The following is a 27579-nucleotide window of genomic DNA, read 5'->3' as shown; positions in this document are numbered from 1 at the left end:
GACACGAGAGGCCGCAACTGCTTTAGCAGTAACTCCTCGAATAGCAAATCCTGATAAAAAGAAGGATGGAAGTCAGAACCATAAAGAAAAATATATACATGCGTGAAAGATGAAATAAAAACTCTTACCATGAGTCTTTACTTTCCAACCGTAACGGTTAGAAAGTGTTTTCCAAGACCTGCCATCTATTGGTGCGGCCTTCAGCACGAAAATTGGGAATATTTTCCACCACTCCCATGGTTGCTAAAAAAAGGAGGAGCAAAAATTAGAGAAGTTAGATAAACTTGAAGGAAAAAGGTACGAGATGGATAAAAGACTTACGTGCAAAATTCCACTTCTCAAGGAAGGGAACGTTATTCTCACCCACTAAACCAACAGTGGGGGCAGCAACAAATCGGACGTGCCAGCCATGGTCTTTGTCATCTTCAGGGCTCACTAAAACCCTCTTACTCCTGGCCACTAGGGTAAAAACGCCATTACGGAAAAGTCTAGGGAAGTAAAGATGAATCAGGTGAGGTAAAGTAAAGGAAACGTCAACCAAATTGGTTAGATGCCTCAAACAGGCAACAGCCCTCCATATGATTGGGCCAATTTGACCTAAACAGACATTAAAGAAATGGAAAAATTCAAGAATAACTGGGTCAATAGCTGGTTTGAACCCTAAAGTGAAAGGGTATGTATAAACAAAAGAGAACCCAGTTAAGTAAGAAGTAATTCTCTGATTTGGATTAGGGATAATAATGGGAAAATCATTACTCCAATGTCAGTCTTTGCGAACTACAGGAGTTAAAACTTCTGTAATTTGAGTGGGGTAAGCGTCAGCACGATCTAAGGCGGAAACCTGGTTTCTAAGAGATTCCCTATTATGGTAAAAAGATAATTCCGTAGGGGCTATTTCCTCTACTAAAGGTGCAGGTAATGGTTCAGAAGGTTCTTTATCCCTAGAAGAAGATTTGTGAGAAAGGGAACCTCTGGTTCTGGAAGAAGGACCAGAAATAGGTGAAGGTATAGACGAACCACCACCGCGAGTAGACCCTAAGCTACGAAGTCTACCTCCCCTTCTATGTCTAATAAGGACATTAAGGAAGGTATCAACAATGGGAACTCTCCTAGGGTTAGGATTTGGTGAAGACATAGCGAAGAAGAAGAATGTGAGGAATTAAGTGTTCAATAAGTTTTATGTGGTAAAAGACAAGGAGAGAAGTAATATTTATATTAATATGCCACCGCCAAAGGTAAAAGTGCAGTGATGGAAGAACCATAATAATGATAACTGGCACTTCGTGAATAGTGGAGCCGTAAAAAGCCTTGAAAAGGGCTGCAAAACTGTAGAACTAATGAAAAAAAAAACATGTGTACGGAGCATTAAATGGAAGCGTCAATTTTGTCATAGCATTAATGGTGACAAAAATTCTCTTTTAATGAAATCCACTTCCCAAATATTCAACTGATGAATAAATGAAAAATGGGGGGACTATCTGTATTGGGATAAATTATATTTAAATATAAAGGTGACGTGACGAATACGTGTCGAAACACGTAGACTGGTCAAATGGTCAAAGAATTACAACTAGCCAAGAGGCACGAGTTGCAACAGATATGAGCAAATGGCAGAGGAAGAGGCACGGCAGGAATACAAATAACCCAGTACTCGTACCTATATAAGTCATTTATGTCCGAGAATCAAAAGGAATGAATCTAACAATAGAAAAGAGTGCAGATACGGCATTTAATAGGCATTAAATGTGGAATACGTTAGAAAATTTGTATTGAATATAATGATTATGTAACGTAGCATTAAATGTCTTTAATTACTCATAATAGCTTTATTATGATTTGGGCAAAACGTATATCTCCAAAATATCTATAAAAGGGAGACATCTGATCAATTGTAAGGACACAAAATACTATTGATATAAACTTTGGTTTACTTGTTTTTCTCTTGATTACTCTCTTGCTACTTAAATTACTTCCTTTTATACATTCTTTTAATTATCAGTAACCCGTGTTATTCTAAATTCTAGCTTTGACTAAAAATTCATTTTTTGGTTAAACAATGAGCACATCAGAAATGTCATTAGGACACCATAATCTGCTACGCGCCCCTGGATTATCAGGTGATTCCATACGAACAATTTCTCGCCCCATATCACGAATCAAATTATGCATGCTCAGTTGCTCATTTTCATCAAATTTTAACAATGATCTGTCAACCAATTCACAAATTTCAACTTCGGGATAGAATCCACAAGCTTTGGATATACTTACTGCCTAACTCTTCTTGATTTTGGAATGAAAACAGGCAATATCAAGGAAAACAGCCTTAGTAAACTCATCAGGAAATCCATCAAAACTTGTTTTAAGTTTTGTAAGAATATCGTTAGAAGGAGTCGTCTTTAGATTCTCCGAGGTACTTAACCAAACTTCGATATTTCTACCGCATAAATAAGAGCCTAAAATTTCATAGGCAAGTGGAACTCCATTACAGTAAGTTACAATGCCTTCTACAAGCTCACTGTAGTATTCAGTCTGCTTTAGCTGAAATCAAAAAAACAAATTGTATCATCAGATCCTCTCGCCCCAAAACCAAAAAACTGGAAGTACCCATAAATTAAGAAACGAAATTATAAAAAGAAATATTACCCTTCATCAACATATCGGAGATCCCACCCTGATAAATTACCAACTTGATTGAGTGCAGCTCCCCATAACTAACCGTCTGGACTTCTTCTTGAGTTCAAGAATATGCAAAAGCTCGTTAAGACACTCTATAGATGATGCATAGTTTCTTGAGAGAACAATTATGAAAATGATTGATCCTTCAATTGCATTCAGGACTTCATGAGACGAAACATGTTCATCCTCAGACCTCAATGTGTTGATCCAAACTTGGCAAAGTGTTGAGTAGAGATGATGTACAAAAGTTTTTGACGTATCACCAACTCTATAACTCAAGAAGACGTCATACTTCCGAATCCGAGGACAGAGTACTGGAAATGAAAGCTGAGAACTAGATGGTTGATATTGACCTTCGTGATCAGCCATTGAAGAAAAGCTGGGGAAGAGAAGCTGGATCTGATGACAGTTTGATACGGAGAGAACTATATAATACCCTTAAGATGATGACTTGACTTGAGTTTTTCATAATTTCTTTAAACTGCTTCCTTTGTCACTATCTAGCTCCTTTCATTTTTTTATTTTGCTTTGCCATTACAGGTGGCGTATAACTATAGTTTGAAAAGCTTTTAATCTTTTGGGTTGATTAAATGAAGAAAGATTCTCCAACTTATTTTGGGTGAGTGATGACTACCAGAGACAGTGAAGGAAACGACATTCAGTGTCAACATTCAGTGTCAACTCAAATAAATAGCAATCTAACACGAAACATAGTCAAAATAGTAACTGCTATCAAAACGATTGCTCAAAATAGCCGTAGCCCATACTGTCAACATATTTTCCAAATTAAGCTTAGAGAATGTCTAAAATAAGCAGGCCCTGCAAGATCTCTATACGCAAATGAACTAAACATCTTTTTAAGTGTTGGTTGCCCTGGTGTAGATCTGCTGGCTAGCATGAGCGGACACCATCCTGATCGAGCCTCTTGCCATCAAATCTCTGATTGCCTTCCTAGCAAGTGATCCACTAATCTGCACATTCAATCAAATGAACAAATTAGCAAAATTACAATCACATTGGCCAACAAACATATACACTGAATCAATATTTTGCTTCCAATTACAACCAAGTACTAAAAACATCAAACCACAAAACAATTTTTAGGACGAAAATTTCATATATAAGAAATGCATGAGCATACAAAGATAATCACCAAGTACAATGCAGCAAACTACGTTCAACGACAAAAAAATAACATCAAAACATTAGTTCATAATAGCATGAACAGAACATATGGCGAAGACACATTCAAAAGGACTCACAAAGACTATATATCATGGAAACCAACAAGAAGGAAAATATTTTATTAAATGCACAAGTGACACAGGCAGAAACCCATTAGGTACTGGCAGAAACCCTAGAAGCAGGCAATGGAATCACAACTAACAAACATCGAAGCAACGACAAAACCTAAACATCTAAATTGTCATGTTTTGTTGGAGGAGCATCAAAAAAAAATTGACTTTACAATTTCTAAGACACTGACGATCCAAGGACGATTTAAGACAAGATCACCATTAGTAATGGTTCTTATTTCAACCACTATACTACCTAAAAAACCTCATAATAGTTCACACTCCCATAACATATTATCTATTAAGCTATCAGAACAAGCTCGACTAATTAGCTTCTGCTTCCACGGTATTATCAAATATAATAGTATCATGGTCAAGGCAATAAACTCTATATACATCTCTTAAGAGAACCATTCCACGCTGATATTACGGCACAAATCAAGTTCCTGATACGGTATCAGTGATACCTAAAATCTACACTTGACTGTTAAGGCAGATTCCACAAAATATTAACTTTATTAGAATAGACATACGACAACAGATCTAATGCAGAATAGCCATTATTCAAAACGAAACAAAAAGTATAAAAAAAAAGATATCACCAGATTCAAAATTAAAATTAAATGGAAAACATACCCTGAGACGGTCGGAGAGGACAGAAGGAGTGATAAGCTTGTATTTAGGTGCTTCAGACAGGAGCTTATCGTAGGTAGCCTTGTCAAACAATACCATGTTGTTCACCTTTTCCTTTTGCTTTCCCTTGCTCCACTTCTGCAAAATCCAACAATTCAAATTTACATAAGTTACCTTCAAAATTAACCGAACATCAAAATCAAACAGTAAAATAACAAAAAGAAGGTGACCTTCTTCTTCTGCTTGCCACCACCGGACTTTGCAGGCTTGGAAGATGGAGGTGGAGCTGCCTTCTTTGGAGCCTACAAAAGAAAAGAAAAAACAAAATTCAGATATTGAAAAAAGTTAGGTAAAGTTCACGCTACTGGAGATGACAATTCGGAGGCGGAGAGCTACCATTGATCAGAGAACGGTGAACAGAGAGCGGCGGAGTTTTGAGGTAGAAATGAGAAGAGCTGTAAAGAAGATATGGCGATAGAAAACCTAATGGGGATTAGGGTTTATATTTGCCTCAAAATCGTAAAGCCCATTACCACATATATAACTGGGCTTTCTAATGGGCCGTGTAGCCCAATCTACATGTTGCTGTGCCCTGAACTTTACAAAAAAGTATTTTGGATGGACCTCTTTAAAATTACTAAAAATCTTGAGGAGCGTTCTAGCGCTAAGGTTATTTTCTCAAATTTTTAGTCACAATGCGAAAAGTTCAGGTGGTCGGTCAGAATTTATGGCAAATGAAAGGCTTTTTCCCCCAAGACTTTTCTTAACAGGATCAAAATTTATATGGTGGCATCGAAAGATCCTATTTATATAAATCAGCCAGAACTTTATTTTTAAATTTAATATATGTATGTTGAAAATACAAAAAAAATAGTACAATACCATAAATTATAGTAATTACTACGGTTAGCAATATTTAAAGTTTTCTGAAAATATATTTGTCACATAATAAGTATTTTGCCCTGCAGAAATAGTAGCGATATTCTTATTAAGACGAATTGAGACTAATTATATACAATGGACGAGACGGGAAATTCTAAGTTGATAAATGTTGTCTGATCCAATTTGTGAAATTGGTACCTTATTTCATGAAATGTTTTTCAGTAATTTGTGACCATAAGTATAGGTAACTAAATGTAAGTTTGAAATATCTATTTCCTTTTTATTTTAACGAGATTTAATTCACTTAAAAAATACTTGAAATTTCAAATAGCACAATCCACGTAATTTTAAAAGGCAGAATGACTTTCTGGCCCTTTAAATTTGTCGGGTTTTTAAAAGACAATACATAAACTTTCTACTTTCTCATTTGAACACTCGAACTCATGTTTTCCGCAACTAATAAACACATATGACAAGAGACCATGTGCGCGTGTACTACACATACACATACGTGTCCATCTAGTCAGCAAATGACCAATGGATGTCTTACACGTTAAGGGCGCGAATACCCTAACCCAACAGATCGGGGTCCCCTCTTTCATTCCATAGACTGACCCCCCTCCCCTCATTTTAACCTCTCTCTGACCAAACCCTCCCCTGTTCATTCCCGGTTCTCTATGTTCCTCTTTTCACGCAAACTCTACAAATTATCCGACCTAAATTATAACTCCAAATGTCATAGCCTAGTGTAATTCACAAAAAAAAAAATAGAAATCTGTTCAAATTTAGCTTTTGTTAACATTTTCGGTGACATTTTCAATCAACTGGCTTCAAATTACCCGTTTCAGAATCAATTTCTAGGATTTTGAAATTGTTCATTTCATGTTATGAGAATTACCAAATATATGACTTTCACGTATTGGCCGCTTGCTCTCTAAGTTTTCTTGCTCCAACGCTCAAAAAGGACTTGTTTATGGTGGTGGATATGGCGTGAGGTCAGCCATGCTTAATGAACTTCCATCATTTTCACGATCTGAAAAAAAAAATTAAAAAATGGAGCTTCAAATTTTACAAGAAGGAGGAATGGAGCTTCAGATTTTAAAAAATGGAGGAAGAGGATATTTTTAGAAGGAAGGAATAAGAAGACAATCCATTTTGTATTGTTGGGCATTGGGAAGGGGGCTTTCATGCTCTTGTGCGTCGTGTTCCTCACGCAGCCTGCTGATTCGGACCAACTGACGCCACATGGATATGGTCAATGGTCAAATGTGTTTATTAGTTATGGAAAAAATGGGTTTCAGTGTTCAAATGAAAAATTAAAAGTTTATGTCGACTTTTAAAAGCCCGTCAAGTTCAAGTCGCCAGGAAGCTATTCTGCCTTATTAAAAATAAAGCAACTCAAGCTCAATAATTCGTTTCTAGGGGAGAAGCCAAGACACTATTGAAATTCAAATTCATGACATATCAATTAGAGTTGAGACCGGAGTGTTAATCCCAGCAGATTTCAGAGAAGTGAAAACATCAGTCAGAGGGAAGTAATTCCAGTGGAAAGAAAGCACCAGCTTTAAAGGAAGTAGTCTTTGAAGAAGGAAAATAACATAGTTGTGAATAAAATACCGGAGTTGTCCCCAGCAGTTTTCGAAGGAATAAGACACCAGTTTAGAGGGAAGCAGTTGAAAAAGATGATTCAAGTTAAAGGAGTTAGGAGCCCGCCTGTAGAATGGAGGTAGTTATAATTCAAGTTTTGAAGTTGGGAGCCCGCCCATATAATAGAGGAATACATTTCAGTCTTTACATTTCAAGTTTTGAAGTTGGGAGCCCGCCCATATAATAGAGGAATACATTTCAGTCTTTACATTTCAAGTTTTGAAGTTGGGAGCCCGCCCATATAACAGAGGAATACATTTCAGTTGTTATATTTCAAGTCTGGAAGTTGGGAGCCCACCCATATAACAGAGGAATACATTTCAGTCTTTACATTTCAAGTTTTGAAGTTGGGAGCCCACCCATATAACAGAGGAATACATTTCAGTCTTTACATTTCAAGTTTTGAAGTTGGGAGCCCGCCCATATAACAGAGGAATACATTTCAGTCTTTACATTTCAAGTTTTGAAGTTGGGAGCCCGCCCATATAACAGAGGAATACATTTCAGTCTTTACATTTCAAGTTTTGAAGTTGGGAGCCCGCCCATATAACAGAGGAATACATTTCAGTCTTTACATTTCAAGTTTTGAAGTTGGGAGCCCGCCCATATAACAGAGGAATACATTTCAGTCTTTACATTTCAAGTTTTGAAGTTGGGAGCCCGCCCATATAACAGAGGAATACATTTCAGTCTTTACATTTCAAGTTTTGAAGATGGGAGCCCGCCCATATAACAGAGGAATACATTTCAGTCTCTACATTTCAAGTGAAGTTGGGAGCTCGCCCATATAACAGAGGAATACATTTCAGTCTTTACATTTCAAGTGAAGTTGGGAGCCCGCCCATATAACAGAGGAATACATTTCAGTCTTTACATTTTAAGTTTGGAAGTTGGGAGCTCGCCCATATAACAGAGGAATACATTTCAGTCTTTACATTTCAAGTTTTGAAGTTGGGAGTCCGCGCATATAACAGAGGAATACATTTCAGTCTTTACATCTCAAGTTTTGAAGTTGGGAGCCCGCACATATAACAGAGGAATACATTGAAGTTTGAAGTCAGTAAAGCAGCGGAATACAACCGAAATCCCCAGCGGGAAACAACAAAAATCCCCAGCAGAGGAAGGCAGTTCAAGATTCGATAAAAAATAATGCGAAGCTCACGAGAAGGAAATAAGTAGTTCGAGATCGACAGTCAAGGGAGAATACAAGACAAATCAGAAGTAAAGAAATACCCGAGGAGTCGCCGAGACATCAAAGCAACAAGAGACACAAGAGCACGAGCGAAGATCTAGATAAGACTTTGTAATTCATAGACTATAGTTTAGTCTAGATTCTTGTTTTCTTTCAGCATGGTGTAATAAGGAGGTCGGCAAGCAGTAATAACACCATGCAACAGCAGTAACATTGCAGTCCCATGGTAGGCCCAGCTACCAAAATTTCCTGAACTACATTAACCTGATTCCCTTCTAGCCAGGGATATGTAGGAAACCTTTGAAGCAAAGGTTCGGTTAAATTTTTTTCAAAAAATGCTTCACACGGAGTATTCCAACGGGCAAAAATTGCTCGTATCCGCTCACTTTATCTTTGCACGAAAACCCTTCGTATTTTCGGACAAAGAGGGGCAGCTGTGAGCACGTGATTTTTGTTTCACGATAACTACTCCAAAAGAAATCAAAAATAAAACAAAATTCTCTTGGTGTACAATTTTTAGGATTTGCATGACATTTTTGGATAATTATTTGTGTTTTGTCCGTAAATGTTTACCTTGTTGTAGTTAATTGAAAAATACAAAAAATACATGTTGCATGCATATTTAGGATTTAATTATGCATTTAGGAATTAATTAAACCATAATTTGGTTTTAAAAGAGGAAAATCACAAAAATATGCATTTAGTCTATTTTTGTCATTTAAATGTGCCATCGTGATTTTATTTTTAATTAAATGTTTTAACTTGTGTATTAATTATCGTTAAGGGTTGATTAATATATTATAAGGTCAATTTTGATTTCACAATTTAATGTAGAATTTTTGTTAATTAGGAATTAAAAGAAAAAAAACGAATGAAAAAATGAAGAAAACTCGGATTGGGCCAAAAGTTTAAAATGAAATTGGGCCCAAATCAATACCAATGCAAAACTCAATCCATTGCCTGGTCTCAGATAACCCCAAACGACGCCGTATTGGCATCTCAAATCTGAGCCGTTGATCAAGCTGGATCGAACGATCCAATTCAGCCCCTGCATAGTTGAAACGGCACCGTTTCAGGCATGTCGATCTAAAACGTCCATCTCCATTGATCCAACGGTCCCAAGCTTCCCTCACAACCCGGTCCATTTTGACCCAGGTCGACCCAGTCTCTGAATGAGACCAAACGACGTCGTCCCCTTTAAGTGAATTGATCCAGGCCGTTGATCGTGATTTATCCAACGGCCAAGATCAAACCACCCCTCCCCTATATAAACTTAATATCCTACACCAGCCCCCCCAAACCAAACCCCTCCCTTTCCCTGTTCATCGTCTCTCTAACTCAGAGACAAGCCAAACCAAACCCTAGCCGCCTTAGGTTACCTCCGCCTAAAACCTGGCGGCAACAATGTCGCCGGTCACCAAACCAACACCCTAAGACCACCTGACCACCCTCGATCCAAATCCGGTAACCGTTTAGCTCGAATCTTCCTGGAACTTCTCGAATCTTTATTTGAAGATTCGAGCCAAACTTAGATCTACCCCAACCAGTCCCTAATTCACACCAGTTACTCCCCTGACTTTGGTTCGAATCTGGCTAGAAACACTCGAGCCCCAAATTAAGCCCAAGAACCCTAAAAAAACCCAAGCCTGGAATTTTGTCCAAATCAAAGAGGTTTTGGGTGTTCAATGGACCTTAGTCGAAGTGTTCTCAGTTGAGAACACTCGATTAAGGTCCGTTTGACCTCAAAAAAGGGTACGAGTCAGAGTTCAAGTCAGGATCGTCTAGCGTCCGAGTTCTTGAGGTATTTGTCCTTTCCGATTGGTTCCGTTTTGTATGTGTTTATATCTATTTATTTGTTAGTTTAGTTTTATTGGTTTTTTCAATTCTTTTTGTCGATTGATTCTTTTCATCTTCAGTAGACCTTTTTATTTGGTCCAATTCTATCATTTGTTTATGTTTGCTATAATTGTTATGTGTAATAATTTGTGTAATCGATTAATAAGTTGCGTCGATTAATTAGTTTCCAGTTAATCCATGTTTCTGTCAATAACACTGAAATTACCCGAATTGCCTATTTCTCTGTTTCTGATTGTTCAGTGTCAATTGTAATATGTAATCGACTAATTAAGCTTCGTTGATTAGGTCGTTCGTATAGTTTGAATCATTTGGCGTTCTGTTGTTTATAGTTTTTTTTTCAATTGATTAGTTGTCTGATTATTTAAGATTCTGTTTGATTATAAGCATTGTTCTGAATCACTGAAACCCTTATATTTGATGTATTTTCTGTCTTAAAGACTAGCTGGAATTGGTTATAGCTGTTAATCAAATTAGTATAGTTAATTGATAGTTAAGCAGATTATAGAATCAAAAGTTTTAATATATTTGAATAGTTGTATTAGGAAGTCAGTAATATCAAGGGGTTTTCAGGGGTAATTTGGGAATGAAACAGTAGGAATAATTTGTTTATGTTAATGTTTTGTTAGTGGGATGTTAGTACCTTTAAATTAATGTGGTAATGGGGAACAAAAGGGAATGGGGGGCTGAAAATAAGGAAAAGCTTCCTTAGTGGATTTTAAAGTGGAAAATTCAGATTTTAGTGGAAAAAAGGGGCAAGGCAGTAAGAAAAGGTTCGGGCAGTAGGTTTAAGAGGGGCAAACTTGTATAAAAGGGTGTTGAGGTTGAATTTTGATGGGGGCAGAATTTAAGTTAAAAATGGACTAACTTTTAAATCTTGGAGAGTCAGAATTTGAGAGAAAAAGACTAGATTTTAACGTTAAGAATTCAGTTTTTTTTAGAGTCAGTAGTTTGAGCATGTTCTATTTTGAGTGTTAAAAGAACAAAAAATCAGAACGATTCCATTGCATCTTTTGCTTCTGGTTCACTCTGCATTCTGCCTGTGATTGTTTGGCGTTGCTGGGTTTCAAGTTGGTTTTTCCTGGGTTGCTATTTGGTTATTTGCTACTGTTTCATTGGGTGTTGCTGGATTTCTGCTCGGTTTTTAAATCTGTTGCTGGGTGTTGTTGTTGTTGTATGCTACTTCTGCTGATCTTCCTCTTCTTTTGCTTTCCAATATCAGGTACACAACTGATACACTGACTATTGTAAGCTGAAAATATGAAAGCATGTACATTATTAAAGAATGGAAGTTTGAAGTCTTGATATAGCTTTTTCTTTTCTTTTCACTAATTGTAATTTGAACATGCTATATACTATTCTTATGTAACTTGATGCCCTTTGGTATAACTGAGTAGTTTTGTAGTAATGTAGTCAATGATATTCTGTTCATTTTAGTATGGTTATCAGTTACTATATGTTCAAATGCATGTCAAATAAAATCAGGTCCAGTAGACCATTTTAATTACCGTGGCAGTCTAGTTTCAACATTCAATGGTTTGAAGTTAGAATTAAAATTAGACCTCTAAGTTACCTCACTCCAACTGATTGATTCTTTAAAACTTGGGTAATTTGTTTAATTAGATATCATCATTTTTACCTTTTCAGCATTACAAATTTTGAATATGTGTAGAATAGTTTAACTAAGCCTCAATATTGGAACAAAATGGCCCAAGTCTAGTTTAATACTACCTACGTTGGACCTGGGCCCATGCTTGGCAAACGGACTGCCCATATGCACCTTTATATTCTGCTTTAACAAACTGCGTCCGGAACTCGGCTATAACATGTAATTTAATTAGGATCTTTTCTTCTTTCATTTTAGAGACGAACGAAAAATAGAAGAATGTAGTCACTTTAGGACGATCCTTTTTAAAATAAACGAGATGAGCCTCGTCGAATAGAACGCACAAGCTGCGGGGCCCTCTATACGTGTTTATAAAGTTACTTAGATTTCGAGAAGGGCCGTTTAGCAAATTTCACGGCCTTGCCCAAAATAATGATACGCTAGTCGCTTTAGGTGCACTTTTTAATAAATTACTTTCTTAAATTCGGGTGCACATTTATGTGACCCAAATCCAAATCTCAACGGAGTTGAAATGTGTCGATAACCACAGGTACATTGATTGTGACATGGTTAGAAATACGTTTTCACGACGTTGCAATTCTATTTAAAAATAATGATAATAATAAAAGCGGTTAAAAGTTAAAAAAGTACATTAGTTACAACATGTATAAAAATCAGATAAATAAGTCGAATATGACAGTTGAGCGACCGTGCTAGAACCACGGAACGCGGGAATGCCTAACACCTTCTCCCGGGTTAACAGAATTCCTTATCCGGATTTCTGGTGCGTAGACTGTAATACAGAGTCAATCTTTTCCTCGATTTGGGATTCAACCAGTGACTTGGGACACCATAAATCTCCCAAGTGGCGACTCTGAATCTTTAAATAAAATCCCGTTTCGATTGTCCTTAATTGAAAAAACTCCCTTCCGAGCCCCTTTCCGGGAGCGCGAGCGAAAAAGGAGGTGTGACAGTATGTATTCACTATTGGTGGAGGAGCGGTATCTTGGAAGTCGTCTAAACAAACATGTATTGCCCGCTCTACAATGGAGGCTGAGTTCATAGCCTTAGATAAAGTCGGTGAAGAAGCTGAATGGATCCGGAATTTCTTGGAAGACATTCCATTTTGGCCTAAACCGTTGGCACCAATATGCATACATTGTGATAGTCAAGCAGCAATTGGAAGGGCTGAGAGCGTTATGTATAACGGTAAATCTCGTCATATACGACAAAGACATAAAACCGTTAGGCAACTTCTCTCTAGAGGAATTATCACGATTGACTATGTAAGGTCAAGTGATAATGTGTCGGATCCACTTACAAAAGGTCTAACTAAAGAGGTAGTTGAGAAATCATCGAGGAGAATGGGACTATGGCTGAGAACAAGTCATTGTGGCGGTAACTCTACCTAGAAGACTGGAGATCCCAAGATCTAGGTTCAAGGAGATCAAACAAAGTCATTAATGACGGTTCAACATTGTCAACAAAAATTTTTAGTCCATTCTCGTGATAAGACAATGTTCAGTACCAAGGATAAAGCATTAAGGCTTTTTAATGATTTCTAAATTTGATACAGGGTATATCAAATAGTGTATCTACGGGATGACACGTTTAGGAATCACTTATGTAAGTGTGAAGTGTTAGCCGCTTCAAGGAGAATTTTTGCAAGGCTAATTCTGTACGCACTTATGAAACCAGGCAGTGTTCATGGCTGAAACGAACACAACAATGAGAATCAAAGACGGTTAAGGGATTGATTGTGTGACTTATGGTTGTCTAGGTATACACTAAAGTTCGACGGTTCAAAGATATCAAATCTACCGATTGACCGAGTATATCCGACATAAGTTCACTACGGAAAGTTCAAAGGGAAACCTACTTATCCAGATGCAATTAATCCTTGCTTGCAAATCACACAAGTTTTTCATGCATACTTCCGTGATATAGCCATTCCCCATTCATGTGGGGGATTATTGAGTTTCTTTTTAATATAGAAAGGTATTAAAAAGAGGGTGAATGAGAAATGGAGGGAAATGAAAATTTTGAGTAAAATTTTAAGTTTACCTCTCCTTTTAATGAGACATTGTCCCTCATTGGTAGAGGAAAAGGAGTTTGGTGGGTTTATATACAAATGCACTTCATGTAGCTCTTAAAGAGTTAAGAAGAAGGCAAGCCTCGCGTCGTCGTCGCTCGCTCGCTCGCTCGGCTCGGCTTCGGCTTCAGATTTGGATTTGGATTTGGTCAAATGATCGATTGCTTGATTAACTCTTTTGGACCAAATTTATTTGTTAATAGTGAATATTAACGTAATATTATCTGTGTTTGTAACGGATGTTTTCCAATCCGTGAATATTAATGAGCAAGTGCTCATTCCACCATGAGTAGTGCTCCAGCCACCATTGCCATATTGATTGCTCCATTAGTAAACAGCTTGGTGCTCTGTCCACCATGGCCAAGTGCTCCACTTCATTAGTGTCAGCGGGTCCATTTTTAGCAGCTAATTGCACTATAAATAGAGGGTGCAAGCAGCCTGTTGAAGACACACTGAAAACTTGAGAGCAATTGATCTTCTCTTCACCGAAAACTCAACGTTAGCTATACTTTGCACTCCTTCCTCTCAGATTTTCCATACGAATTTCTGACTTCTCCTCCCTTGTTCTGCATTGTTTTAAACTACTAAGAAAGCAACAGTAAGTGTGATTTGCTGCCGAACTTTGTGTTCGCTGAAACATTGGGGTTTGAAGTACCGCTACACCAGTATATAATTCGTTCTATCCTAGGAGGAAATAATCCATAACCTTGGGTATAGGAGGGGATTAAATACCTTAAGGAAACACTGTGAATTCAGTGGGCTCGAATTAATTTGTGTTTCATTTATATTATTTATATTTACGTTAATAAGCTAACGTTTTAATTTTCATAATCATTATTTTACAAATACAGGAGGAACAACAATTATGGTGTCCAGGATTTTTCTATTAGAAACTTTGACGATCGATCACCTTAAAAACCTAGTGATCGCCGTAAACATACTTCCAAAATCTGACGCGAAAGATCCTATTTATATAAATCAGCCAGAACTTTATTTTTAAATTTAATATATGTATATTGAAAATACAAAAAAAATAGTACAATACCATAAATTATAGTAATTACTACGGTTAGCAATATTTAAAGTTTTCTGAAAATATATTTGTCACATAATAAGTATTTTACCCTCCAGAAATAGTAGCGATATTCTTTTTAAGACGAATTGAGACTAATTATATACAATGGACGAGACGGGAAATTCTAAATTGATAAATGTTGTTTGATCCAATTTGTGAAATTGGTACCTTATATCATGAAATGTTTTTCAGTAATTTGTGACCATAAGTATAGGAAACTAAATGTAAGTTTGAAATATCTATTTCCTTTTTATTTGACCGAGATTTAATTCACTTAAAAAATACTTGGAATTTCAAATAGCACAATCCACGTAATTATTAAAAGGCAGAATGACTTTCTGGCCATTTAAATTTGTCGGGTTTTTAAAAGACAATACATAAACTTTCTACTTTCCCATTTGAACACTCGAACTCATGTTTTCCGCAACTAATAAACACATATGACAAGAGACCATGCGCGCGTGTACTACACATACACATACATGCCCATCTAGTCAGCAAATGACCAATGGATGTCTTACACGTTAAAGGCGCGAATACCCTAACCCAACGGATCGGGTTCCCCTCTTTCATTCCATAGACCGACCCCCCTCCCCTCATTTTAACCTCTCTCTGACCAAACTCTCCCCTGTTCATTCCCGGTTCTCTATGTTCCTCTGTTCACGCAAACTCTGCAAATTATCCGACCTAAATTATAACTCCAAATGCCATAGCCTAGTGTAATTCACAAAAAAAAAAAGAAAAAAATCTTAGAAATCTGTTCAAATTTAGCTTTTGTCAACATTTTGGGTGACATATTCAATCAACTGGCTTCAAATTACTCGTTTCAGAATCAATTTCTAGGGTTTTGAAATTGTTCATTTTATGTTATGAGAATTACCAAATATATGACTTTCACGTATTGGCCACCTGCTCTCTAAGTTTTCTTGCTCCAACGCTCAAAAAGGACTTGTTTATGGTGGTGGATATGGCGTGAGGTTAGCCATGCTTGATGAACTTCCATCATTTTCACGATCTGAAAAAAAAAATTAAAAAATGGAGCTTCAGGTTTTACAAGAAGGAGGAATGGAGCTTCAGATTTTAAAAAATGGAGGAAGAGGGTATTTTTAGAAGGACAGAATAAGAAGACAATCCATTTTGTATTGTTGGGCATTGGGAAGGGGGCTTTCATGCTCGTCGTGTTCCTCACGCGGCCTGCTGATTCGGTCCAACTGACGCCACATGGATATGGTCAATGGTCAAATATTTTTATTAGTTACGGAAAAAATGAGTTTCAGTGTTCAAATGAAAAATTAAAAGTTTATGTCGACTTTTAAAAGTCCGTCAAATTCAAATCGCTAGGAAGCTATTATGCCTTATTAAAAATAAAGCAACTCAAGCTCAATAGTTCGTTTCTAGGGGAGAAGCCAAGACACTATTGAAATTCAAATTCATGACATATCAATTAGAGTTGAGACATTCAAGTGTTTGGTTGAAATTTGAGCGCATATATATATATTGAAATTGGAGTTGATGTTTGAAAGAAAAAATACGTACTTCTTTGGACATGAATTTCATTTGAATTAAAAAAGAGTTGAAATGTGATAGTTCAAACTATGTATATAGCAATGTTTGGTTATTTTATATTTTCAAATCTATCATTGCTAAGTCCAATGAAAACATTATGATGCAAATGCAATACTTTTCAACCATGGGGACAAAAAAAGAGCATAGCGTAGATCATAAATGATTCACAAAGTTTTAGAAGAGATAAATAGTAATTTAGTCAAATAAATTTTATAAAAAACATTATTAAATAATTTTGTAAATGCAAAAGTCTTAGAAAGATAAGGTTTTATATGCCTAAGAGCATGGCAGAAGTAGTTGCAATTTGAGGTGGATCCAAGATTTTTACGTGACGGGCTGCAATATTCTGCTTAATCAGAATCCATTAAAGGCTGATAGTGTTCAGAGTACCAATTGCTTTAAATTAACTATTTTTAAGATATATACATATATATATACAAGATTTCTAGCGAAGTTTACGAGGTCCGGTGACCCCTCACTGTAACACATAAGTCCGCCTCTGATTGCAACATATGGAGGGAGTGCCTTGTATTACGCGGGTACTTTAATTAATTGTGTAAAACAAAAATAACAATCGGTCATGCCAATAATTAACACCTTCAAAAAAAAAATTCTCTTTAACCAGAATTATGAATATATGGGTAGGGTTAAATTTATGTTTGTGAATGTAAATAAGAGAAAAATAATCGCTTTTCCATTAGTTGAATTATGGGTACTCCAATTTTTTCGGGAATATTTGGTGATTTAAGACACCCCTTCATTCTTTTTCAATGTCCTATCTATTATTTTTGCCACTGGTAATAATAAAAAATTTGCCATAGTCTTTTTCATTTTTTCTCCCTCTCTAAAAAACCGTCAATGATTCCATTTTTATTCGTGTAATTATCCTTCTTTTGCCTTTTTTTTTTTTCACTGTCAATTGTTCTATGCTCAGGGATCGTAGATAAAATTGTTTCTGTATGACCTATAGGTCACAAGTTCAAGCCGTAGAATCAGCCACTGGGTGGGCCCTTCCTCAAACCATGCATGAATACGGATGCTTCGTGCATCGGGCCGCCATCTTTCTTTAAGTTTTGTTGATTTTTAAGGCTTGAACATTCACCTAATGTTATACGATACTTAATTACATTATCTTGCTTTTATTGTTCTTGTTCCCTTTTGTTGCTAATTTGCCTTTTGAGTTGGTAATTTTCATGTTTTAAATTTGTCTTTGAAGGAATGAAATCTTCACTTTAAAGATCAATTGTTATGTCTTTCATATTGTTATTCTCTGACTTCATTTTTTTTTTTTGTAGGAATTCAACAAAAGATTAATATACTAAATTGTATATATTTTAAGCTATCTATATTATCGCAGCTTGTGAATTGCAATCATGAGTGGCAACATGTCAGGACCTCTAGACCGACCATTCAGGCCAAGTAAGTTTTTCAACCTCTGTATACAATTCCTTCATTTGTCCCATTAATTTGATATTGAATTTGATTTTTGTTGATTTATTTTGAAAGCAGATTCTTTTTCTAAAGTTTTTGTTGAGAAAATATTTGGGTTATGGATTATTTTACAAAGCAAGTAGTTACTTTGAAAAACAACATAACACTAGAGGTTTTTTTGCAAAAGCTTATAAAATCAAATGAGATTGATTATCATTGAGTTAAAGAACTTGTATCTTATAGGAAAGAGATGAGCAAATTATCATGTCTAAGAATATATATATAACAACGATAAAAACAAATCGAGCAAAATTCTACGAGTGTGGTATGGGAAGGGTAGTATATGCGTAAACAGTATTCCTACCTTGAGAAGGTAGAGAGACTGTTTCCAATAGACATTCGGCTCAAGCAAAGGCGGACCTACAGTGAAGTGTGCGGGGTCACCGGAATTCGTTAGGCTCGGGAAAAACCATTTATATATAGATCTTGTGTGTACTGTATATCCAGATAAGACCCTTAAAGAATTTACTTGGGCCCCCTTGAAGGCAAAAGCTGGACAACAATAGTCGTTGAGCTGCTTGTTTCAGCACCTTCTGATCTTTCCTCACTATTTGGTCTTGTGTTGGAGACCTAGTTCCAGCAAAGTTAGCATTTCTTTCTTTCTTTTGGGTTTTCTTTTACATTTTGAAAACCAGTGTTTTCAAAATGTTTTATATCAAAGCACTGATAACAATGTTTATTTTTGCATATTACTTGCCTATATATATATATAAGAAAAATTAGTGAAGTAGTGTTGGGCGACACCGCATCTATCAACATTGCTTCCTGTAGCACCTATTTTGCAAAGTAATCTTTCACTCTTTGCTTAGTACTTCTTCCTTCTTTAAAAATTTCTGGTTGTTTATGAGCCCGTTTGGCTTAGCTGATTTGAAGTAGCTGACAAGCATTAAGTGCTGAAAAGTACTTTTAAGTGCTGAAACTGATTTAATAAATAAGCAATTACGTGTTTGGATAAAAGTGTTGAAATTAATAATAAGCAGCTAAAGAATTGGGTATACGAAGAGTTTTGTTTTAAAAAGAAGTATTTAGGGATAGAATAATAAATATTCTGGTCAAACCCAAAGTGCTTATAAGTTGAAATTTGATAAGTTGGGGGAGATCAGCTTATGGCTTTTGGCTTATTTTTGGCTCATAAGCACTTAACTTATAAGCACTTTTAATTTTACCAAAAGCGTAGATAAGTCAAAAAGTGCTTATAAGCCAGTTTGATCAGCTTATAAGCTTAGCCAAACACCCTCTATATATTGCGGATAAGTTGTCATACTTATTAATTTCTTATAGAACTGCAGACACAATTTTATCGTTAATATTGGCATATTTAAGGTTAGTGGTGACCCCGTCGCATTCAAATCGTGGGTCCGCCTCTGGGCTCGAGGGAATGTCTAACAATATATATGAGCAGTAAATTTTAAAAAATCTCTTGTTCTTTTAAAGATGTGCAGAAGTTCCTCGTGTTTTGGCCCCAATTCTTTATGTTGTTAGTTTATTTCTGCAACTTAGTAAGGTCCGTGGACATACAAGCTCACCTTATTTGCCTATTCAACCGTTGAGCTTTTCTGTTTTGATAGGTCTAGAAAAGATTGACCTTGAAAACCCCGAGCATGAAAGAAAGACAAGGCTTGGGTCTCTCAAAAAGAAGGCAGTTAATGCCTCTTCCAAATTTAGACATTCTTTTACAAAAAAAGGCCGAAGAAACAGCAGAGTCATGTCTGTTGTTTTTGAGGATGAACATGACGCTGAGGAAATAAAGGCAGTTGATGCATTCCGTCAAGCACTTATCTTGGAGGAATTGCTTCCTGCAAAGCACGACGATTATCATAAAATGCTAAGGTGATTAAAGCCATTTTTTTTATGTCAAATATTTATATATTTGTTATTGTATCCTGGTTATAAGTTCTTGATGCCAATGATTGTTTCTTACTTTCGTAATGAAACAGATTTTTGAAGGCCAGAAAATTTGATATTGAAAAATCAAAGCAAATGTGGGCTGATATGCTCAAATGGAGGAGCGAATTTGGTGCAGACACTATCATAGAGGTAGATTTCAAGAATGCTTGTGAAAATTTGTGTAGAAAACGTAAACAAACATTTTTGAGTGACTGAGATATTGTACATATTTATTAGGATTTCGAGTTCAAGGAAAAGGAAGAAGTCCTCAAGTATTATCCACAAGGGCATCATGGAGTTGACAAGGAAGGAAGACCAGTTTATATTGAAAGAATTGGTCAAGTAGATTCCGTCAAGCTCTTGCAAGTTACAACGATGGATCGCTATCTCAAGTACCATGTCCAGGAGTTCGAGAGGACCCTCAACGACAAGATGCCTGCCTGCTCTATTGCAGCCAAAAAGCACATCGACACAAGCACAACTATTCTTGATGTACAAGGAGTGGTATGTTGGAATCCTAAAAATATTAAATCAAAGTGAGATGTACCTGTCGTTAGAATGTGATTATATGAATCATGGTGCAGGGACTGAAGAGCTTTAACAAATCAGCAAGGGAACTCATTCAATGCCTTCAAACTATTGATGGTAACAATTATCCTGAGGTACTCATTTCTCTTAAATTGTCGTTTTTATGTTGATGATTTTTTGAGTTTCTTTGCTTACTTGAAGTTTTAATCGTTGTTTAGAGCTTGTGTCGTATGTACATTATCAATGCTGGTTCTGGATTCAGGCTCTTGTGGAACTCTGTCAAGTCATTCCTCGACCCTAAGACAACTGCAAAGATTCATGTAAGCTCGTATTCATCTTCCCTCTTAGATGTATTAATTCAGTATATTTCATTGGAATAACGAATTCATCGCCCGTTCTTTTAGGTTCTTGGTAATAAATATCAGAGCAAGTTGCTTGAAGTAATTGATGCCAGGTAAATTTAAGTGGAGCTAAATATTTCCTCTCGTTTCCTAAGCTTTTAGCATGACTTGTTCATTACTATTCTTGAGCAATAATATCTACTAGAAATAAATTGTATATTACAAGGCGACTAGAGCCTAACGCGATTTGTTTTCACTTCCTTATATCAGTGAGTTGCCAGAGTTCTTAGGTGGTACATGTACTTGTGCTGACAAAGGAGGATGTATGCTTTCTGATAAAGGCCCATGGAATGATCAAGATATAATGAAGGTAAATTTCAACATTGTAATTTGGAAGTTTTTTGAATGTACAACTTCAATTTACATGCCTAAAATTTGTGGATAATTTTGTGTTAGATGGTTCGCAATGGCGAACATAAATGTTCAAACAGAATTTTTATCCCAACAGTTGAAGAGAAAACAATCTCAGAGGATGCAAATGCTAATCCTAATGTTCAAAGAAATTATGTAGCTCATACTCAGGTCTCCCCTGTCCATGAGGAAGTAAGTCGCCTCGTCATCTATCAAATAAATATACGCATTTGTCCAAAAAAATTCTTTGAGTATTTTTTTTTAATAATCGTGGTGTTTGAGCTCGAATATTTCATGAATGAGCTTAATTTCCACTAATATATACTTCAAAAAAAAAAAAACTCGAGCAAATACGAACAAATCAATGTTTCTTTTTTTTTCTTTTTACTTTTTCCCTACACCCTTCTTATGGTTACAACAAATCTACGGCCAAAATAGAGTTATTCTAACTTGTTTGCTTATACTTTGATACTTAGTGGGCGTTTGGACATAAGAATCATGAAATTCCGGAAAAAAAAATTTTAAGTGAAAATGGTATTTGAAAATTAGAGTTGTGTTTGAATATCAATACAATTTGGAGCTGTTTTTGAACTTCTATGAGTAAGTTGAAGTGTAAATTTTAAAAAATAAGTTTTTGGAGTTTTTCAAATTTTTGAAAAATTCCGAAAAAGTGATTTTTCCCCCAAAAAAGGTGAAAAAAATCTTATGTCCATACGCCCTTAATCCTCATACTTTAAAACCAGTTGTACTATGACTTACCTGTTAACCATATTTCTACTTCTCATATTTTCTTTCTTTTGTTTGTTTATTTCAAATAGAATAAAATGGAATTGTATTGTAGGTTGGCATGAACAAAAATTATCCTAGTGCATATGAACCTGAAGACTTTATGCCTATTGTGGACAAGGCAGTTGATGTAACTTGGACTAAAGCTAAGAGTACAAATTCTTCTCTCAATATCGCAACAGATGCTTTGCTGACTTAAAAAAATCAACTGCTTCATACATTTGGCTTTCATTATATTATTTCTTGGTTGTATTAACATAATATATTTTTTTATAGGAGGAGATTTCTTTCCCATACATGATGCTTCTAAGTCACCCCAAGGATTTAGCAACCAATTATTCACTGGAGTTTTGACATTAGTAATGGGCATTGTGACATTGGTCAAGATGACCCGAAACATGCCAAGGAAGCTTGCTGATGCTACCCTGCAGGCTCATGGCTACCAGTTAAACGAACCAACTATCTCCGCCAACGAGTACTTCAGCATGATGAAGCGCATGGAAGAACTCGAGGAGAAGGTCATTACTCTAAGCAACAAGCCTAATGCCTTACCACCTGAGAAGGAAGAATTGCTCAATAATGCCATGAAACGAATCGATACTTTGGAGCAAGATCTTTGTGCCACTCACAAGGTACTATTTGTAGCTAAACAGAAAAATTCGTCGCTAATACTATTATCGACAGATTATTGACAAATTATCAAAAATAACGGTTATCTACGAGTGATTTAGCGACAGATTAGTGACGCAGCTAATTATATTTTTTTTTTGTAGTGATAATATGCATTTTATTATTTTATTGGCAGGCTCTTGAGCAAGCTCTGGTTCGTCAAGCGGAACTTCTAGCATACGTAGAGAAGAAGAGGAAGAAGAAGAAGTTCTTGGGGCTATTTTGAGTTTTTTTAAGGAACATGAAGATGTATTCTTCTTGAGATGGGGCTTTACAAGGATAGTCAATATGAAACATCCACTGATTAAAATAGGTTTGGCTCAGGGAATCATCTGGAGATGAGATGCTGATCATGAAATTAAGAGATTGAGGAGTTAAGAATGTCTGCTCCTATGATTATCTTAAGAACTAGAAGCAATGAGAGAAAAAAGGTGAACAAGGGAGGATAATGTCACTATATTTTGTTGGACCATTGCATTGGAAAATTGACAGCAATTTGTAGAAGGTTTGAATGGAATGGACTAATAGGGGTCTAGACTCTAGAGAAGTTTAGCCCTTGGGCTATATAAATTAAAGGATTGAAGTTGTATACGTGTAAATATTTTCTACACTATCAATTTAGTTAAACCGGTTATAGGTTACTTATCTTTTTCCAGGTCTTCAAGTCAAGCTCATTATAGATTTATTGTGGACTTTCAACTAACTTGATTATATAAAGATTATAATGTCCACGTAAAAAGTTTAAACTCCACATTATTTTGTAATGGTAGTTTAGTCGGCAACAAATGACTTGTTTTATGATGGGAAGTTAGATCGGAATGATTGGTAATATTATAGTCTTCTAAAGGTTCATATGACAACAAAACTTATTAAAGAGTAACATTTTTATTTTCTCTTCCAAATATTTTAACCATCATCAAGTGTCATCAGTTGAATTTATATGAGCCTAGCACTTTGACTTGGAACCTAATCGCACTTAGAACCTACCCATGCCCAGCAGGGCCATTTGGAACCTAACTGTGCCTAGCACGGCCACTTGCAAATATTATTTGCGCATAACATGACCACTTAAAATCTACCTGCCCCTAGCACGGTCACTTGGAATCTATCTCCACCTAGCACAGTTATTTGGAATCTACCTGCGCCTAGCATGATCACTTGCAACCTACCCTTACCTAGCACAACCACCAGTTGAACTCGTAAGCTACACATCCGCCCATTCTAAGTAGGGGTTTCACTACTAAAAATTCGTCCAAAACCGAGCGCCGCAAACTGATAGACTTTGTTGGGTCAAAAACAAACCGAAGTCGGTCGGTATTTTAAAATATTTTATTTTTCAATTTTTTTTTATGAAACCGACCATCTTCAGTTGGTTTTTTTGGCGCAAATATGCGGGAAGCTATTTTGGCATCCCGCAAAATTTATTTTATAAGAAACCAATCAAATTTGGTCAGTTTTTTTTATATAAAATAAATTAAAATTAATATTCAAAAAATCTTTCGAAATCGGTCGATTATTTCAGTCTGTCATTTTAACAAACCGACCGATTTCAGTCAGTAATTTTGTATTCTTAATACCAATCGAAATTGGTCGGTTATTTTCGCGCAAAAATGCAATTAAAGAACAACAACAACAACAACAACAAACCCAGTAGTTTCCCACAAGTGGGGTCTGGGAAGGGTAAGATGTACGCAGTCTTACCCCCTATCCTTGGAAGGGCAGAGAGGTTATTTCCGATAGACCCCCGGCTAGAGAACGACCGAAAAAGAAAAGGTAATTACAACAAGTAGGAGTAACAGCAAGATGAAATAAGATCAAATCCAAGAATGCAGTCAAACTCTAAGTAGTAATAGCTATCTATGAATAAAAGATATCATACTAACACTAATGCTAGCGAACTAAGTAAGACAAAGAGAAACGCTCGACTACCTACGAACCTTCTACCCTAATCTTTGACCTTCAAATCTACAAATAAAATAGAAGATAGTCTTAAAACAAAATGTGGGTCAAATTCAAAAATAGCCATATTTACAACTGGTCGTTCAAAAATAGCCTAGTTTCAAAAGTAATCGAAATTTAGCCACTTTCCATTTAAAGATAAATCTGAGCGGAAACACTATTCAAAACCCGAAAAATATGTCAGTATATTATGCTGGAGTTCCGGCATAAGTATACTTGAACTCCAACATATTATACTGGAGTTCCAGGAAAAGTATGTTGAAACTCCAGCATAATATGATGAAGTTCCAGCATAAGTACACTAGAACTCCAGCATAATATACTGGAGTTCCAGCAAGTATACTGGTCCAACATAATATACTGGAGTTTGGAGCATCGGTGCTCCAGTCTCCAGTATATTATATTGGAGCCAGCAAAGTATAACGGTCCAGCATAATATGCTTGAGTTCATACACATGTGCACCGAACTCCAGTATATTATGCTGGATCGGTCTCTGTTGCAGCAAAATAGTGGCTATTTTTCATTGACTTGGTAAATGCTGGCTATTTTTGAATGACCAGTCCGAAAACTGACTATACCGTGCTATTTTTACACAAAATGTACTAATAGTCTAGTGGTAGAATAGTATCCTGTATAGTACAGACCCCGGTTCGATTTTCAGACGATGTATTTTTTAATTGCATAATTAAAATACCGACTGACTTCGGTCCAGGCTTTGGCAATTTTTTTTTTTGGTCACTTGTGAATTTATTGACGTGCGACCGAATTTGATCGCTATTATTATCGACTAGTCTAATTTTGACGAATTAAAGTCGATCGGAAATCGATCAATTTTTCTAATTTTTCAACCGATTTCGGTCGATATTTATGAACGATTTTAGATAATTTTCTAACAGTGTTTGAGGAAACAAATGGTTATGTGACAATTTCTTAACCAGTAAGGAAGAGATGGGGCAACCAACGAATCGGCTACTTTTGGATGGAATTTCACCACGTAGATACATTGACTAAAAACCATGCAAAATTGGAAAGCGTTAAAGTGCCGAATCAGTACATAATATAAAGGGGAGAATAATGAAAGCACGAATGTTATAGCCCGTTTGGCCAAACTTCAAAAATCAGCTTATTTTGATAAGTGTTTTTTTTAAAGTATTTTTTTCAAAAGTACTTTTGGGGAGAAACAGTTTATGTTTGGTTAATTAGTTTGAAAAGCACTTCTGAGCAGCAATTAGTGTTTGGCCAAGCTTTAAAAAACTGCTTCTAAGTGTATTTTTCTCAAAAGTGCTTCTCAAAAAAGTGCTTTTGGAGAGAAGCTACTTTTTCTGCTTCTGCTTCTCCTCAAAAGCACTTTTTTCTTCCAAAAGCTTGGCCAAACACCTCAATTTTTGACCAAAAACACTTTTGACAAAAAAAAAACACTTTTGACCAAACAGACCATTACAATCTTACAAATAAATATAATTTATTTCTACATTTGCTTCCGTTACATATAAAGATCAAGAAAAGAGGGAAACGAGATAAAGAAAGTATCCTCTTGAAAAGTACAAAAATCAAATGAATATTTAATACATACCCCAATTTTTATTTTCCCTCATAATTGATTAAAATATTTACTGTAAAAGACATCCTCTTATCCTTAACCTTCTTGAGGTTTTGTATTTGTATACATAAAATATTATTAAATAGTTGTGACTGCCAAAAGTTAGATTCTTAAAAAAATTCTCGCCCTCACTCACACACACTCTCTCTGAATTCTCTTTACTATATATTGGAGATATTTAATTTTGATATGTAATTTGCTATTTCAATGACTGTAATTTTCTCCAATCATTAATTGCAAATGACAAATATCTATTGTGATTCATGAATTTAACAATGAAAAAATTGTTAGTATAAACTTGATAAAGTTCTCACATTATGCTAGTTGATATAGAAGGATTATCCATATGAGACTTTTTCCTTTTCAATTTTATTATGTGTTCTTCTTTTCAATTTCTTTGATGCTTAGGTTCAACGAAACCACAAATTTGGGTCCATAATACGTACTCATATGTCTGATTATAGCTAAGAATTATTCCTTATCCAAATCATGAGTTGGAAATGCTATTCAAAGTTCAAATTATATTAATCAGTTACTTGTAATAATAATAATTATGGACTATTTCTGCATTTGACTAAGCTAGTTCTGCCCAATGAAAGAGAGGCAGTGGAGTAAGGTACTAGTAAAAGGCTTTATAAAAAGCTAGCATTATTCTAGACATAATGAATTGTTAACAGAAAGTTTCCCAAGAGATAAAAGTATAAAAGAAGAAGATATCAAGAGTTAAAAGAAAAAAGAAACCTAACACACATAAAAAGTAGAAAACAGAAGAACTTTTCCCTTCTTTTTAAACAATTTTTTTTGGGGGGAAATGGGCCTTAATAATGGAGGAAGTAAATACATAAGATTTAATTTTGTAGTTCATTACAAATTTCATTTTAGTTATATATGATTGTTTTTACGGGAAATATAATCAATAAAAAATAACATAGGAGATACTATATATAAAATATGTTGGGTGTGCGAATCAAGTCCTACCTGAAAAAATTAGGATCCTACATATATAAAGTGTAGGAATCTCTTAATGGTATGAGGCTTTTGGGGAAAACCCTACAGGCTGACTCAAAGCGAATAATATTACACCATGTTAAAAGTATTATTGGACCATTTTAGCCCAACAACTTGTGTGAGAACCCAAGTTACGCGATACAGAGTAGGCCGATGGCAAAAGTGATGACGTGAAACTCGGTTGACTTCCCCTTGCGAGCTTAGAGATGCACACTGATAAAAAGAAGCTAGTTATGAGCTTTGGTTGGTATAAATACTTTAACGATGTGAGTGACGCATAATAAATCTCGAAAATTAACCCGTAAATCTTACGTGATGATAGATCATGTGGAACTTAGTTCAAGGGATATGTACACCATCAAATAGTGTACATATTGATT

The 27579-nt window shown here is 35.7% G+C and overlaps 2 protein-coding genes across 3 annotated transcripts; one reads left to right on the top strand and one right to left on the bottom strand.

Moving 5' to 3' along the window:
• Positions 1-3333: 3333 nt before the first annotated feature.
• On the bottom strand, positions 3334-5137 carry LOC107815372 (small ribosomal subunit protein eS25). Its single transcript, XM_016640940.2, has 4 exons — positions 5001-5137; positions 4835-4906; positions 4608-4742; positions 3334-3647 (listed from the first exon to the last, which is right to left on the bottom strand). The coding sequence occupies exons 1-4, from the start codon at positions 5001-5003 to the stop codon at positions 3534-3536; spliced, it is 324 nt and encodes a 107-aa protein (XP_016496426.1). The 5' UTR covers positions 5004-5137; the 3' UTR covers positions 3334-3533.
• A 12171-nt stretch (positions 5138-17308) lies between these two features.
• LOC107829863 (phosphatidylinositol/phosphatidylcholine transfer protein SFH3-like) lies at positions 17309-23278 on the top strand. Of its 2 annotated transcripts, XM_016657329.2 has the most exons (13): positions 17309-17396; positions 17814-17937; positions 19578-19839; positions 19947-20046; positions 20134-20400; positions 20481-20558; positions 20643-20744; positions 20829-20878; positions 21036-21135; positions 21222-21368; positions 22018-22114; positions 22239-22594; positions 22768-23278. In XM_016657329.2, exons 2-13 carry the CDS (start codon positions 17892-17894, stop codon positions 22855-22857), a joined length of 1695 nt encoding a protein of 564 aa, XP_016512815.1. In that variant the 5' UTR covers positions 17309-17396; positions 17814-17891; the 3' UTR covers positions 22858-23278. The 2 variants fall into 2 exon arrangements, with proteins under 2 accessions (XP_016512815.1, XP_016512816.1); XM_016657330.2 differs by lacking the exon at positions 21222-21368.
• Positions 23279-27579: the final 4301 nt, after the last annotated feature.

The sequence above is a fragment of the Nicotiana tabacum genome, chromosome 5 (assembly GCF_000715075.1).
Source record: "Nicotiana tabacum cultivar K326 chromosome 5, ASM71507v2, whole genome shotgun sequence".
Taxonomy (NCBI): domain Eukaryota; kingdom Viridiplantae; phylum Streptophyta; class Magnoliopsida; order Solanales; family Solanaceae; genus Nicotiana; species Nicotiana tabacum.
This window is presented reverse-complemented; position numbering and strand designations above follow the sequence as displayed.

Bases quoted from the DNA above. Each gene is read 5' to 3' on its own strand.
- LOC107815372 (XM_016640940.2), bottom strand. The intron at 4,743-4,834 runs GTCACCTTCTTT...TGGATTTTGCAG, and splicing joins GTGGCAAGCAGAAGAAGAAG to AAGTGGAGCAAGGGAAAGCA. The intron at 3,648-4,607 runs GTATGTTTTCCA...TTGAATGTGCAG, and splicing joins TCCTCTCCGACCGTCTCAGG to ATTAGTGGATCACTTGCTAG.
- LOC107829863 (XM_016657329.2), top strand. From the start codon at position 17,892: ATGAGTGGCAACATGTCAGGACCTCTAGACCGACCATTCAGGCCAA. The intron at 20,401-20,480 runs GTATGTTGGAAT...ATCATGGTGCAG, and splicing joins TTCTTGATGTACAAGGAGTG to GGACTGAAGAGCTTTAACAA. The intron at 20,559-20,642 runs GTACTCATTTCT...ATCGTTGTTTAG, and splicing joins ATGGTAACAATTATCCTGAG to AGCTTGTGTCGTATGTACAT.